Raw genomic sequence first — 17,255 nt, forward strand, 5'->3', positions numbered from 1 at the left:
TAAATTTAAACAAGGAAGTGAAAGACCTGTGCATTGAAAACTATCATACATTATTAAATTGAAAACACAAATAAGTGGAAAAATATTCCATACTCATGGATTGGAAGAATTAACATTGTTAAAATATCCATATTACCTAAAGCAATCTACAGATTCAATGTAATCTCTATCAAAGTTTCAACATTTTTCACAGAAAAAGAAAAAATTCTAAAATTTATATGGAACCAGAAAGCACTGAATAGCCAAAACGATCCTGAGAAAAAAAGAATAAAGCTAGAGATATTACACTCCCTGATTTCAAATTATGTGTCAAAGTTATAGTGATCTAAACAGTATGGTATTGGCAGAAAAGCAGATACATATAGTGATGAAAAAGAATTGAGAGCCCAGAAGTAAACTCACATAGGCAATTAACTTATAGCAAAGAACAAAAAACATACAATAGAGAAAAGATAGTCTGTTCAATAGCGTTCCATAAACAGTTGCATGCAAAGAAATAAAACTAGACCTTTGTCTTACACAAAAATCAACTCAAAGTGGATTAAAGACTTGAATATAAGACCTGAAACCACAAAATTCCTAAAATAAAACATAGGCAGTACATTTCTTGACATCAGTCTTAGCAACATTTTTCTATATATGTCTCTTCAGGCAAGGAAAACAAAAGCAAAAATAATTGGTAGGGCAAATATTAAAAAACTTGTGCACAACAAAGGAAACTGTCAGCAAAAAGAAAAAACAACCAATTGAATGGGAGAAAATATTTGCAAATGATATATCCAATAGAGGTTCACTTCAGTTCAGTCGCTCAGTCGTGTCCGACTCTTTGCGACCCCATGAATCGCAGCACGCCAGGCCTCCCTGTCCATCACCAACTCCCAGAGTTCACTCAGACTCACATCCATCGAGTCCGTGATGCCATCCAGCCATCTCATCCTCTGTCGTCTCCTTCTCCTCCTGCCCCCAATCCCTCCCAGCATCAGGGTCTTTTCCAATGAGTCAACTCTTCGCACGAGGTGTCCAAAGTACTGGAGTTTCAGCTTTAGCATCATTCCTTCCAAAGGAATCCCAGGGCTGATCTCCTTCAGAATGGACTGGTTGGATCTCCTTGCAGTCCAAGGAACTCTTAAGAGTCTTCTCCAACACCACAGTTCAAAAGCATCAGTTCTTCAGCACTCAGCCTTCTTCACAGTCCAACTCTCACATCCATACATGACCACAGGAAACACCATAGCCTTGACTAGAGGGACCTTAGTCGGCAAAGTAATGTCTCTGCTTTTGAATATACTCTCTAAGTTGGTCATAACTTTTCTTCCAAGGAGTAAGCATCTTTTAATTTCATGGCTGCAATCACCAATAGAGGTTAATATCCAAAATATATAAAGAACTCATATGACTCAACCTACAACAACAAAACACAAACAACCCAAAAGAGCTAGATAGATATTTTCCAAAAAAGATATACAGGTGACCAATAGGTACAAGAAAAGATGCTCATCATCACTAATTATTAGGAAAATGCAAATCAAAACCACAATGAGATATCACCACACTGGTCAGAATGACTATCATAGGGGTTTCTCTGGTAGCTAAGTGGTAAAGAGTCTGCCTGCCAAAGCAGGGGACATGGGTTCAATCCCTGGTCCAGGAAGATCCCACATGCCCTGGAGCAGCTAAGCCTGTGGGCCACAACTACTGAGGCAATGTTCTAGGGCCCAAGAACCACAACTACTGAGCCCACGTGCCCTAGAGCCTACGTTCTGCAGCAGGAGAAGCCAGCACAATGAGAGGCCCCCACACCGCAACCAAGAGTAGCCCCCATTCTCTGCCACTAGAATAAAGCCCATGCAGCAACGAAGATCCAACACACCCAAAAATAAATAAAAATTATTTTTAAAAAATATTATTAAAAAAACAAGAAATAACACTTGTTGGCAAGGAAGTAGAACAAAGGAAATCTTTGTACACTATTGGTGGGAATTAAATTGGTACAGCCACTTTGGAAAACAGTATGGGGATTCTTCAGCAAATTAAGAGTAGAAATACCATATGATTCATCCATCCCACTTCAGGGTGTATATCCAAACAATATAAAAATACTAATTTGAAAAGATAAATGAACCCTTGTGTTGTTATTTACAATAGCCAAGATATGGCAACTAAGCGAGTGGATGAAGAATAAGTGGTATATATGCACATAGAGGGCTTCCCAGGTGGTTCTAGTGGTAAAGAAACCTACCTGCCTGTGCAGGAGATATGAGATGTGGTTCCATCCGTTGGTCAGGAAGATGCCCTGGAGAAGGGAATGGCTACCCACTCCAGTATTCTTGCCTGAAGAATCCCCCAGAGAGAGGAGCCTGGCAGGCTACAGTCCATAGGGTCGCAAAAATCAGACATAACTGAAGCAACTTAGTACACACATACGCATATACAATGGAATACTACTAAGCCACCAAAAAAACAGGAAATTTTGCTATTTGTGAGATGGACCTTGAGGATATTATACTAAGTGAAATAAGACAGAGAAAGACAAATACCCTATGATTTCACTTAATATATGGAATATAAAAAACTAATAAAAAATGAACAAACCAAACTGGACAAAAAAATACAAATGCCTAGATACAGGGAAAAGATTAGTAGCTTCCAGTTGTGGGGTGGGGGAGGGCCAAATGGATCAATGGCTACAACTGTGTTAGGAAGAAAACTAAACTTTTGGTGGTGAGCATGCTGTAGTATATAGAGAAGTAGAAACACTCTTGTACACATAAAACTTATATAATGTTTTAAATCATGTCACTTCAATCTAAAAATAATAATAAATAAAATGGGTTATTAGAAATCTTATATACAGCAATAGGAAACAAAAGCACCTAGAAACAAGCTTTTTAAATGTGCTATACCTGTGAAGAAAAATAAAGTCTGCTAAGAAGCATAAATTAAGACTTACATAAACAGTTATCATGCATGCTTTAGATTGGAAAACTCAGATTGTAAATATGACCATTTTGCCCAATATAATCTATCAATCTAACTTAATCTCAGTAAAATGCCCACTGCATTTCAGCATTGAGGTGGAGAGTTAGAAGATTCTTAAAGTTATCTAGAAGAATTAATGCAGGGGGGTGGAATTAAAATATGAAAAAGGTAAAATGAGTGGCCCTTTCTTATCAACTGTTAAATATATTACATAATTAAAACAATTTGGTACTAGCATTAGAAAAGACTAACCAATGAAAATACAGAAACAGATCAGACTACAGAGAAATTTGATTAATATGATAAGAGAAACCTTTTAAATAAAATAGGGAAAAGATTATTCAATATATGTTGTTCGAAAAACTAGCTAGTCATTCTGAAAATGTATTAACGGTAATAAATTTTTGGTGCTGACCAAATATTAAGCACTGTTCTAAATGCTGTACACATATTAACTCATTTAATCTTTCTAAAAATCCTCTGACATTGGTAGTACTATTGTACTCATTTTGTAGATGAGGGAAATAAGATACAGAAAGGTTAAGTGACTTGGCCAAGCTACACAGCTAGTTAAGTGACAAAGCCAGGATTCTATTAAGAGTTAAAAATTAAATATTTAAAGGCAAAAATTAATGACCATTAAAAATGCATTTCTTTTCCAAAGAAGACATACAGATGGCCAACAGGCACATGAAAATATGTTCAACATCACTAATCATCAGACAAATGCAGATCAAAACCACAATGAGATATATCACCTCACACCTGTCAGAATGGCTATCATCAAAAAGACTGCCAATAACAAATGTTGGGACAATGTGGAGAAAAGGGAACCCTTGCACACTGTTGATGGGAATGTAAAACTGTTGCAGGTGCTAGAGAAGACAGTATGGAGGGTCCTCAAAAAACTGAAAAAAAGAACTACCAAACGATTCAGCAGTTCTGCTCCTGAGTATATATCCAAAGGAAACAAAACACTAGTTTGAAAAGATACATGCACCCCAATATTCACAGCAGCATTATTTACAATTACCAAGATATGGAAGCAACTTAAGTGTACATCAGCAGATGAAAGGATAAAGAAAATATGTGTGTGTGTGTATACATACAGTGAATTATTAGTTTTAAAAAAGGATGAAAATTTGCAGCAGCATGGATGAACCTGTAGATTATTATGCTTATAAGGTGCAATGTCAGGCAGAGAAAGACAAATACTCTACGTTATCACTTACATGTGAAATCTAAAAGATGAAACAAAGAAATGAATATAACAAGCTCTGAGGAAACAGATTCAAACATATAGAGAACAAACTAATAGATATCAATGGTGGGAGGAGGAACAACAAGATAGGGGTAGGGAACTAAGAGGTACAAACTACTATGTGTAAAATAAATAAGCTACAAGGACATATTGTACAGCACTGGGAATATAGCCAATATTTTATAGTAACTTTAGTTAGAGAATAACCTATAGAAATTTTGTATCACTATGTTGTACACCTAAAACTAATGTAATACTGTAAGTCAACTATACATCAATTTAAAACAAAGCCGCTCCATCCGCACACTGGGAAGGTGATAGGACCCTCTGTAGGGCTACACCTGCATCCTGCAGTTCAGCAGCACCTTGTTGGCTGGGCAGCCTCCATTGTGAGGTAGCTGTGATTTCCCCCTTACCAAAGAGAGACAAGTCCTGAGCCTGGCCCCACATCCAGGCACCAGGACCTCCAGTCCAATGGTGTCTTCTTCCTCCCAGCCACACGGTTCACTTTGCCCTAAAGCACTAAGGGCTGAACTGGAAGCAGCTGAAAGTCCAGGCAGGTCCTGGTGTGTAGCCGGGCAGTCACAAGGGGCACTGAGGACCATCCTGAGATGAGACTCTCATAAGTCTCCAAAGCCAGGCGAGGCCTGTAATCAACATCAGCATCCCCCTGTCACCAGCGCCGGAACCAGCTCAGGAATTGCGAGCCAGCTTCTCAGCCCTGCAGCCTTGGTTTCTCTGGAGAAAAACCCATGGGAGACTGGTTCAAGGCTATTACAGGCCTTAACCCTCAGCCATCACCACCCACCCACCATGTTGAAGATCTCATTGCTTGCAAGGGACAACACCAGCAAGCCCAAGTCCTTGGATGATGGGTTCAGGTCACTCTCGGAGAGTAGTAGTAGTATCACTTCAGAGAGGATCCATCCTGCAGAGGAAGCCAGTGGATTGTCGTAAGTGGCCACACTGCCCTTCCCCATCTGAGGTCAGGCACTGCTGCCTTCACGGAGCTGGGCCACATTTAACCCCACTGAACAGAAGACACATGGATTAAAGATGAAACCTTTAGAATCTAAAAAGTTTTACCCATGTCAAACTTTTTCACAGGTTTTGCAAAAAACAGGTAGTCATCCCCAACATGAACTTGTTGATTCCAGGAACAGTTTTCTATACCAGGCTGACTGCTCTCTCTTCAGCAGTTTCTATCTCAGGCTGACTGCTTTCCACTCCTTCAACAACTGCTATTATTCATATCCTCTCTCCCTTCTTCTCTCTCTCCCCTCCACCCCCTCCCTTCCTCATACAAACCCATCCAGAAAATAAAAGTTTACCTCCTAGCCCTATGTCCCTACTTTTACTGCCATAACCTCAGACACAAGGCTCTTTTCCTTAAGGCTTTATTGCCAATTAAACTATTATTTAGTAATCAGATCAGATAATATCCATGGCATAAAGAGATTGTAAATGACAAGACCCAGTGTTGGATAAGGATGTCAGGAAATGCCCACTTTCATGTTGTTTTAGGAAGAATTAAATTGGTAGCTTTCTAGATGGCAATGCTATAATGTATGTCACTCCTAACACATATTTATATAAAACATACAAGTATTTGATGTATGCTTTTTCTTAAGTACACACACACAACTGGCCTTAGTGGTTGCTTCTGGCTAAGAGAATTGGGAGACTGAGAGGCAGATAGACATTTATGTTCACTATATAAGATGTTTTTGGTTCTTCTTTTGTTTGTTTTACCTTTTAAACTTCATACTGTGTTACTTAGGGTTTTTTAAGTATAAGTAACTATAAATAAAAGTCCTTTGATCAATAATACCATTCCAGGAATTTTTCCTAATGAAATAACACAGGTATGCGTGATAATTTTATTGAAGCCAGATCTTGACTTCATATCTGGTTGTGATATTGATAGTTCAGACGCAATGAGTGATTATTTAAATAAAGTATAACAACATGAGGGTTTGGAGGGGCCTTCCAGGTGGTGCTAGTGGTAAAGAATCCACCTGCCAATACAGGAGACCCAAGAGATGCAGGTTCAATCCTTGGATCAGGAAGATCCCCTGGAGTAGGGAATGGCAACCCACTCCAGTATTCTTGCCTGGAAAATTACATGGACAGAGGAGCCTGGCAGGTTACAGTTATTCGGAAGCCCAGAGTTATCCAGGCTTCCCAGGTGACACAAGTGGTAAAGAATCTGCCTGCTAGTGCAAGAGACACAAGAGATGTTGAGTTCGACTCCTGGGTCAGGAAGATCCCTTGAAATAGGAAATGCCCACTCCATTATTCTTGCCTGGGAGATCCCATAGAGGAGCCTGACAGGCTACAGTCCAGGGGCTTTCGCAAAGAGTAAGGCACAACTGAGCACAACACAGCAGTAGCAGCAGCAGGGAGTTATCCAGGATGGTAGCAATGGTTATTAACTTTTTATTTAGAGCCTAGTGTGTGGTAGGCTTCCCTGGTGGCTCATATGGTGAAGAATCCACCTGCAGCGTGGGAGACCTGGGTTCAGTCCCTGGGTTGGGAAGATCCCCTGGAGAAGGGAATGGCAGCCCACTCCAGTATTCTTGCCTGGGAAATCCCATGGACAGAGGAGCCTGGCGGGTTGCAGTCCATGGGGTCACAAAGAGTCGGACACGACTGAGCGGCTAAGCACAGCACAGCACAGTGTGTGGTGCATATTTGTTGAGTCACCTGAACTAGCACCAGCTCTGAATCAGAGGTTGCAAAACAGATCCTGGGAACAGAGTGAAATGGAGAGTCCATTTCATCTGATTTTGTCCATCTTCCCACCAGAGGGTGCTAGAGAGACCGAAAGACGCCCGAGCGCTGGGTCACGTTTTCTTCCACTAACATACCATTTTCTTGCCCTGTGCTCCCCCTACAGGATGATGCAAACCTTGATTCACTTACTGAAATGCAACATTGGCACAGGGCTCCTGGGACTTCCTCTGGCCATGAAAAATGCCGGCTTATTGGTAAGATGGACCTGTGGGATGGGAACCACGTCTCCCCACTTAAGGGAAAGGGTTGGCAGGCTCCTACAGCCTTAGCATTGTTGATGGGCAATTTGGGAGCACTCTTTGCAATGGGAAATGAACCTATTGGCATCAATCCTCTGGAGCCAACCTGGAGCTAAATGGAACATGCCTGGAGGGGACAGGCCATATTTTCCCCAATTTTATTGAAATATAATTGACAACCACTTCTATATTAATTTAAGGTATACTGCATATCCTGGAGGAGGGCATGGCAACCCACTCCAGTATTCTTGCCTGGGAAATCCCATGGACAGAGGAGCCTGGCTGGCTCCATGGTTGCCCACAGGGTCACACAGAGTCTGACATGACCGAAGTGACTTACCACACATACTGCATATACTGTAAAATGATTACCACAAGAAGTTTAGTTAATATCTATCTCCTCATATGATTATAGAAATAGGTATTGTTTTTCCTTGTGATGAGAACTTTTAGGATCTCCTCTCTTTGCACCTTTCAAATATACCATATAACAGTTGTCATGTTGTACATTACATCCCCAGTACCTATTTATCTCATATTTGGAAGTTTGTTACTTTTGACCACCTTCATCCAGTTCTGCCTCCCCACCACTATTCTTAAAAACTCACCATAACTCACATGCTAATTCAGAATCTACTTTGCCATAGTTCTCCCAACTGCCTGGGATTATATCCTTGCCTTTTCGTTCACTGACAGCAGCAGCCTGGCACCTCCAGGCATTTCAGTGTGTAACTCCTGTTTCCATCCATTTGATTGTGAGAAACTTTGGCAGATGAGAGTGACAAAGGCTCCACCAATCCCATGACACTTCTGCGCCCTCCCACCTCTGTCCTCTATCTTATGCTGTTCCCATCTCCCTTATTTCCGTCTTTTGAAATCCCCCTCCTCTGTAAAATTTTAAAAATCCTGATTCTTGGTTTCCCCTTCTAAAGTCCTCTGAAATCCCCTTCCTCTGTCTCCTGTTAAAATTCCTGCACCTTGTGTTTTTCAACTTGTAGGTATCTAACCTGGAATTCTTACAACACTTACAAAGATGGAACATGCTCATTTTTTTACATTCCCAGCTTCCTCACTTACCTGAAATCTCTGAGGGCAGGAACTCTCTGATTCATCTTTACACCCTCCTTTACACAATACCTGCTTGTAGATACTGGCACACTGAAAGTTCCAGTTTGTTCTACAGAATTGAATAGATAGATGATTTCAATTTAGTTGAAGCAAATTTCTCCTTCTCTCCAAGTGTAAATGGCCCTCGTGTCTAAAACAGGCACATTGAAACTCTGGCTTCTGATATGACTTCCAGTCTGTATCAGTTCCAACAGAGATGGGATGTTTCCCCCTTTAGAATTATCAGGGTTCTAGAACTTCTGAAGAACATTATTAGCACATGGCCTTCAGCCAGGCTCTCTTTGCCGGTGCAGTCTTTGCGTTTTAAGACAACTTCTTTATCCTTTGATTTTTGCTTCCTAAGAGTTATTAAGTGATTTTTTTATCCTCCAAGTCTCATCAGAACCTCTAATCATGATTCATTTGAGAAATATATATTGAGCATCTATTATTCTTAAGCTCTGGGAATATAGATGTATACAAGACCAAAAAACAGTCTTCTGCTATATGGAGGCTACATTCTGGTGAACTCTAGTGGAACTCTTCATCTCTCATTTGTTTCTTCCTGATACTATTAGCATAGGTCACATCTATAAAGTCACAGGTGTCTAACACAAAGAGGGTGAGAGAGTTCCTCTTAGCTCTCTGCCCTGTGAACATACTTGGGAGATAATGATTAATAATGAGGCCTGCTTGGACCTCCCTGGTGGTCCAGTGGTTAAGACTCTATGCTTCTACACTGTAGGGGGCACAGGTTTGACCCCTGGTCAGGGCACTAAGATCCCACATGCAGCATGGCCAAAATATAATAATAATGAGCCCTACTTTTTAATCTTGTGTGTCTGGGCCACCAGGGAAGCCCTACTTTTTAATTTCATCACATATTTAAAAAATGGAGACCATGTGAGGAGAAGACTTGTTCATTAGCTTGATTCTAGTAATCAATTCTGTGTGTATGTATATCAAATCATGTTCACTTTAAGTACATGCAATTTTTAGTTAAAAAAATAAAATGGAAGGACTTCCCTGGTGGTCCATCGGCTAAGACTCTGCACTCCCAATGCAGGGGGCCCAGGTTCAATCCTGTTTGGGAAACTAGATCCCACATGCTGCAACTGAGAGTTTGTATGCCACAACTAGGACCTGGAACAGCTAAATAAATAAATAAATATAAATACTTTAAAAACATGCAAGAGACACAGGTTCAACCCCTGGGTCAGGAAGATCTCCTGGAGAAGGAAATGGCAACCCACTCTAGTGTTCTTGCCTGGAGAATCCCATGGACAGAGGAACCTGGCAAGCTACAGTCCATGAGGCTGCATAGAGCTCATCGCAACTGAGTGACTAATATACCCTAAGACATTTACAATGTCTAGAGCCACTCTTGGTTGTCACAAATTGGGATAGAGAAAGAGAGAGAATGCTTCTGAAATCCAGTGAGTAGAGGCCAGAGATGTTGCTAAATAACCCACAATGTACAGGACAGCCCCCTGCAACAGAAACATCAGCTGGCCCAAAATGTCAATAGTGCCTCTTTTGATAACCCTGTACTAGAAGAAGAAAACTAATCCTTAAGAGGAACTTTGGTCTTCAAGCATCTTGGAGGAGGTAAGGGCTGGGATATGAAAAGGAATGAGGGTTCTCAAGTGGAACTAAAGGCAGATGAGGAAAGGCATGGGCTGTCTGGGAGGTAATGAACTCTTTGTTGTCAGAAGTATTCTAGCACAGGTTGGACAGCCACTTGGCAGAGATGCCAAGAAGAGCATTCAAGCCAGAGCATCTAGGGGTACAAGGACATTCAGGCGAGGGCTGTCATCCTAGGGTTCTCATCCCAAAACCTCTATTAAATAAAGAGGGACCCCAGCACCTAAGCAGGGAGAGGGCCAGCTGTGGGAGCGTTCATCTGTGGTTCACTGTGCCCACCTCTCCATTCCCCTCCAGGTCGGTCCTGTCAGTCTGCTGGCCATTGGGATCCTCACTGTGCATTGCATGGTCATCCTGTTGAATTGTGCTCATCACCTAAGTCAGAGGTGAGAGTTCTGCTTCTCTGTCTCTATCTTTTCTATCACCAAATGGCACCAGGTTCCAACTGAGGGTGTGCTAAGTTTCCCGGGATCACTGACCCAATTCCCAATTAGCTGGCCACTTCTCCAGGCCACCACCCCTGCTGCTCTGAGGCGGTCAAGGGAGTGATTAAAATCCTACTGGAAACTCCAAGTTCCAGGCACAGCTCTGCTGCTGACTAGTTGGAGCACTTTGCCAAGCTCCTATGAGCCCAAGTATCCATTCCTAGAAAGATCAGAAGTAATAAGAAATGCAAATTCGCTCTATACACACCCATGTGTATTCAAGATACTTCGTCTTAATCTCTCCACCTCCTATCTCCTAGTCGTCCCCCTAGCTCCAATACACACACCTTGGAAGGAAATTTATTCCAAGTAAGTCCTTTCTGGGATAACTTAGTGAAAAAAAAACATAGTTAGCAATGAGGTGAATAATTCACAGTGATTTCAATCTCTAATAAAGCATATATACAACACAATGTTTATATATTTAAAACTTAAATGTAAAACAAAATTCCAGAAAAAAAGGCAAGTGCAGTGGAAGGCAAAAAATGCTGAGAATTTCATATATATAAACTAGCAACTCACAGTAATTAGCTATTCCTTACAGCCACAGCCTGGAGATTTTCTCTCCACAGGACTCAGCTGCTCCCAAGGCAGGCAAAGCTAAATATGTCCTCATCACTGTACAGAAAGGCCTTGTGAGTCAAAGTAGAGATGTTAAATGAAGCCTCTCATAAAGTCAAATTATCATAACCCAAATTGGTGCATTTGGAGTATGCATCAGTCACACCTAACTTGTGTAGTACTTTCCAGCTCATGAAACACTGTTAAGAGCATTTACTCATTTAGCAATTAAATTTATTGCACAATTATGTTGTTCCAGGTACATAGCAAGAGTTTTGCAAGCCTTCTTTTGTTTATTCCTTACAGTAAAATTTTATGGTAGGCACCATTATTCCCATTTTACACATGAGTAAACTGAGGCTTGGGAGAGTTAAATGCCTTGCTGAATGTCACACAGCTAGGAAGTGGCAGAGCTGGTATTCCGAGACCTGTCTGACTCTACCCCTTAACCTATCTGCAAATCTTTTCTTCCCTCAAGCCTGCTGGGACCATTTTACCACCATACAGCCTTTTAATATATGTCATTTACTATAGCCTTTCCCTGACTTTGTTTTTGTTGATTTGTTTTTTTCTTTTCTTTTTCTAATATAGGGTAACAGACTCATAGTAGCTTTTAGATATATTATGGAGGATTTCTACAGTTTTTTTGGCTTTTTGCTTTTAGCCAACATTTAAAAACCTGGAGATTTCACATTAAAAAAAAAAAATCTACGCCTTCTTGCCAGTTAGACATTCCGCTACCTCTGTGGCTTCATTCCTGCATCACTCAGCTAGAGCCACATCCTGACCAGCCCCTCTTGGAACAGGACATGTACCAGAGCCTTGACCTCTGTCTCCACGATTCCCTGTTTTGTCTCACACCCAGTCATTCTCACCAAATACCGATAGCTTTCTGGTCCCCATCGCTTTTGAATTTGCAATCCTCAGACTAATATACTTGCCAGTCCTATGCAATGTAACTTCATCTGTATTTCAAATGCCAGGCACATTGAATAATCATAAAGACAGAAGCATCGTGCCATGTTCCCAGTGCATCACCATATCCATCTCTCACTGTCTTCTCCCCAAAACCCAGCCTGCATGTGAAGAAAAAAACCTGAAGCCTCGAAGCATAAAGAGACTTGCTCAAGGTCTCCTGGCCGTCTGAGGGGGACGTGTTGATACTTAAACTCTGGTTTCCTGACAAGCCTGGGTCTCTTTCTCTCTCCAAGTTACTCCCCTCAGTCATGCAATTAACTCCAGGGACGTAGGCAACTTGCTTCCAGTTGCTTTGTCAGCAGTGTTCCAGAGGGCCTCCGCCTCCCTTTGGAAGGGCTGCCTGGCGAAGGAGGGATGGGGGAAAAGGGATGGGCTAGAACTGGGGTGTCACATCTGACAGGGGTGCTGGGCAGGAGGCTAAAGATCACCTTTACTTGGAATCTGGTCCAGGGAAAGCATCTTAAATGTTTCAGCACCCTCAGAAGTGAAGAAGGGAATGTCAGTTCAGAAAAGGTAGAACCACTCTCTTGGCCATACTTACAGCTCATTCCTCTCTCTCTCCCTCCCCCTGACTAGGTCTGCACACCTCACAGCTTCCACATCCTCACTGTCCTTGTTTGCTGACCTAATCAATTCCAAGCTACTGTCCACCTAAATAATGCTACTATCCACTTAAAAATTAGTGTTAATAAAGACAACTATAAAAAATAAGAATTCTAAAACTTTTAAAAGTGTACCATTATAAAATAACTCAATGATACCGTTGCTAGAAAATTACCAAAATGTTCCATATCAATACATGAACATATAGTAATTACTCCCTTTGGGAATAAATTGTACTTAAAAAAAATTAAGGTATGCATTGTTTGTTCGTTCTTTAGGCTGCAGAAGACTTTTGTGAACTATGGAGAAGCCATGATGTACAGTCTCCAAACCTGCCCAAATGCCTGGCTGAGGACACACTCAGTGTGGGGAAGGTAGTCATCCTAGACATCACAAATGAATGAATGAATGAAAGGCACTCAGTCGTTTCCAACTCTTTGCAACCCCATGGACTGTACAGTCCATGGAATTCTCCAGGCCAGAATACTGGAGTGGGTAACCTTTCCCTCCTCCAGGGGATCTTCCCAACCCAGGGATCGAACCCACGTCTCCGACATTGCAGGCGGATTCTTTACCAGCTGAGCCACAGGGAAGCCCAGATATCACAGGAGTAATAGTAATAATAACAACAGCAGCGATAAAAATGCTCACCTGTTCTTCCTTTACTGCTAGTACATTGTATGGGCATGCTCAGTTGTGTCCAGCTTCTTTTTGACCCCATGGACTGTAGCCCACCAGGCTCCTCTGTCTATGGGATTTCCCCAGCAAGAATACTAGAATGTGTTGCCATTCCCTTCTCCAGGGGATCTTCCCAACCCAGGGATTAAACCTATGTCTCTTTTGTCTCCTGCATTGTCGGGTGGAGTCTTTACCACCGCACTACCTGAGTAACAAAAGTTTTAAATAAATATGTTTTTATTGAAAACTATTGACCAATATAGAGAATCTCCTCTGATAGCTCCATCCCCCATCCCACTCTCCATTCAAGAAGTAATCTCCGGGACTTCCCTGGAGGTTCAGTGGTTAGGACTCTGAGCTCTCACTGCCAAGGGCCCAGGTTCAATCCCTGGTCAGAGAAGTCAGATCCCACAAGCTGTGCAGTGTGGCCAAAAATAAATAAATAAAATGAAGTCACTGATATATAGTTAGTAAATATTCCTCTAGACTTTCTCTCTGCATGAACAGGATATATGTGTGCAAGTACAAATATATATTTTGTATTTTCCTGTATATTAATTAGAATATTTATTGGAAATTTGCTCTTTATTCTAACATTATGTCTCTAATTTCTTTCCACATTGGGACATACAAGTTGACTTCATTGTTTTGTAAGTCTCACAATGTTCCCCATCCATATAGATGGATCCTGTGGTTTTATTTAATCCTTCTCCTAATAGTGAACATTACAATTTAGCTTGTTCACTGATGGGATAAAAACTCTATGGTATACAAAATGCTTTCCCGTATCTGATCACCTCTGATCATTTCAATGACCTTGTGAGGTAGGTGGTGCATCTTTATTGGGAAGAAATATGGTGACCAAGGCTCACAGAGATAGAATAACATGTCTAGGATCAAAGACACAGGTAGTGGAGAAGCAGAGTTTCAAGCAAGCACCTAACATGTTAGCCTTTCCCAACAGAGCCCTCAAGGAGTAGTCAGTCCCTCACCTGCTAAGATGCCTCCTGCAACTCCTCTCTTGAGAATGTCAGGAATCACTCTGATTGTCAGACAGGAGAGGCATGGGGCAGTAACAGAGATCTCACCATTGTCCATCCTTTCTCACCAAGTTATCAGCTTCTGATGACACCCTGAATAAAACTTTCAGGCAAGAAGGCTCCTTGAAGATCAGTATATCTATATCTATTCAAATGGAAGAAAATTAAGACCAGATAGAGTCATAAGTTTGGTTTAAGTTACCCAGGAATCTAATGGCAGAGCACAGACTGAAATCTAGAACATTCAGCTCTCACCCACTACACTATGCCATTTTTCTAGGGCAATGAGAAAGAATGCCAGTAACTGAGAAAGAATTAGGAAACTATTTTATTTAAACCAATAATTTGTCATCTTTAGTGTGCCTAGAGATACCTGGGGAGTTTGGTTAAAAATTATCTATTCCATGTAAGCAACTATCCTCATTGTGAAAGGTCATTGGAAACTGATAATGGAAGAATACACAGGCATCACCCGACCCCTTCTAGTCATCTCATGTTTGGACATTGGACAACCAGACATAATGTGTCTTATAATAGGGAGTACAGAGAGCCACTTCTGAAATACCCTTGCCCGAAACAGAAAGGAAGAACCTCAATCTTATCAAACCACTAGATCTAATATCAGCTTATAGGAAATACAGGGGATAGAAGAACAAGATAAATGACATTATGAATTCATCAACTGAATCTAGAAAGTTAAACATACTACAAGGAAATTTTCTGGTATCTTCAACACCAACCAAAAAAAATTAAAATTCCAAGAGAAAAAATTAAACAAGGTGAGGGGAATATAGCAGATTAAAAAACTTGAGACATAATAATACAATGCAACGTAGAGACTTGTTTAGAAACCAACTCTGAAATATTTTTGAAAAAAAAAGGAAAAATTTGACTATGGTGGAATATTAAATGATTTAAGAAATTATTGTGACACTTCACTGGTGGTCCAGTAGCTTAGGCTCCACGCTCCCCATTCAGGGGATCCAGGTTCAATCCCTGGTCAGTTTGATCCCTAGATCAGATGTGGGATCTAGTTCCCACATGCTGTGACTAAGATCAAAGATCCCTCATGCTGCAGCTAAGACCAGATGCAGCCAAATAAATGAGTAAATATTTTTAAAAAGAAAGAAATTATTGTTAATTTTGTAAGGGGTGATTAAGGGCATGATGGTTATATTTTATTTAAATTCTTGTCCATTAGAACTTCGTACTGAATTATTTACAGGTGGAATACTTCAAATACTTTAATTTGCTATATTCCCCTCACCTTGCTTATTTTTTTCCCTTAACTTCAAATACTCCAACAGAAGAAGCTTGTGTGCAGTGAAGGAATAGATGGAAGAAGATTGCCTAAAAGTTAATTGTTGAGGCTGGGATGACCTCATGAGAAGTCACTGAATTATTATCATTGCTTTCTTGTATGTTTGAAAATCTTCATTATAAAGAGAAAAATAAATCTCCCTTCTGAAGTCTCACACGACACTGCCAAGCTTCTGACTCAATAAGCTTCTCTCAATATGAGAGCCAGGAATCACCAACCTCAGATGATTCTGATGCATTGGTTACTACAACCCCGTCTTGAAAAACTTCAATCTAAACATTAGAACCTAAGTAGAGGAACATATTTTTGTTCTTTTGAAAAAAATAAATGGTGGGATAGAGGGGTTGGTGGGAGGGAGGCTTAAGAGGGAGGAGATATGTGTATACTTACAGTTGATTCATGATGTTACACATCAGAAACCAACACAACATTGTTAAGCAATTATCCTCCAATTTAAAAAATTTTTTAATGTAGAACTCTCAAAATGTTCTCACAAAAAAGTAAATAAATACATCTCCAAATTCAGGACAATTTAAGAATCCAGAAGAATAATGACAATAGCAGAATATAATATATTAAATAAAGAATAATTAATGTGAATTTATTGTGATAAAAAATGAGGAAGAGAATGCATTTTTCTTAGATGCTAGCTAATAAACTTAGATAAAATGACAGAACACCTTGCAACCAACCAATGAAATAACTGATTCAGCAAAGATTATCAATGAATGTTAAAACCTTTGGCTTGAGGAAGACAGGCTATTCATGCCATCTCATAGTTTTACCTACAGGTTGCAAAGCAGGAAATGTGTACTTATAATGGAGAGGCCTAGAATTCACATCACAGTAGAACCACAGGACATCCTGTGCCTCCCAATATGATGAAATATAAGTACAAAGTGTCACCTATGTGGTAGGCTTGCTTTTCTGAATCACGAGGAAACAGTCATGTAAGTCCACAGTGTGGGACATTCTACAAGACAGATGGCCTAGACTCTTCCCAAAAAGCCAATGTCATGGGAAACAAAAAGGGTATATATGTATAGGGCTGCTCTACCTGAAAAGAAAGACTAAAGAAACATAGGCAAATGCAACGTATGAAATGTAATTAGATCCTGAATCAAAGAAAATTTTAAAACAGCTATAAAAGATATTTTGGAGAGAATTGGGTTATTTAAAATATTTGGGAATTCCCTGGCAGTCTGGTGGTTAGGATTCAGATCTTTCATTCCTGAGGACCCAGGTTCAGTCCCTAGTCAGGGAACTAAGATCCCACAAGCCCAGCATCACAGCCAAAAAAAGAAGTAAAAATAAATAATAATAAAGTAAAACATAGACTATATATCTGAGGATATTGAAGTTGGATATCATAGTACTAAGGAAAGTATTACAGTCTTTAAGGTTGACATGTTATAACATCTGCAGTTAATTTTAAAGTAGTTCTGAAAAATGTGTGTGTGTATATGTGTGTATGGATGAACACATTCTTCCATCTATACGTAATGCAGTTAGACCTAAAAGTTAACAATCAGTATATCTAGTGAAAGGATATATGATGTTAAT

General features: G+C 40.4%; 1 protein-coding gene across 1 annotated transcript in view; it reads left to right on the plus strand.

Moving 5' to 3' along the window:
- Window positions 1–7,224, plus strand: part of SLC36A2 (solute carrier family 36 member 2) — a 41,352-nt gene extending 34,128 nt beyond the window's left edge. The window contains exon 10 of the mRNA XM_040239556.1: window positions 7,140–7,224. Coding sequence (XP_040095490.1) covers window positions 7,140–7,141 — 2 coding nt within the window. The 3' untranslated portion in view covers window positions 7,142–7,224. The remainder of the gene's footprint in view (window positions 1–7,139) is intronic.
- The last annotated feature ends 10,031 nt before the right edge of the window (window positions 7,225–17,255 follow it).

This window comes from Oryx dammah, unplaced genomic scaffold (assembly GCF_014754425.2).
Source record: "Oryx dammah isolate SB20612 unplaced genomic scaffold, SCBI_Odam_1.1 HiC_scaffold_5, whole genome shotgun sequence".
NCBI classification, from domain to species: Eukaryota; Metazoa; Chordata; class Mammalia; order Artiodactyla; family Bovidae; genus Oryx; species Oryx dammah.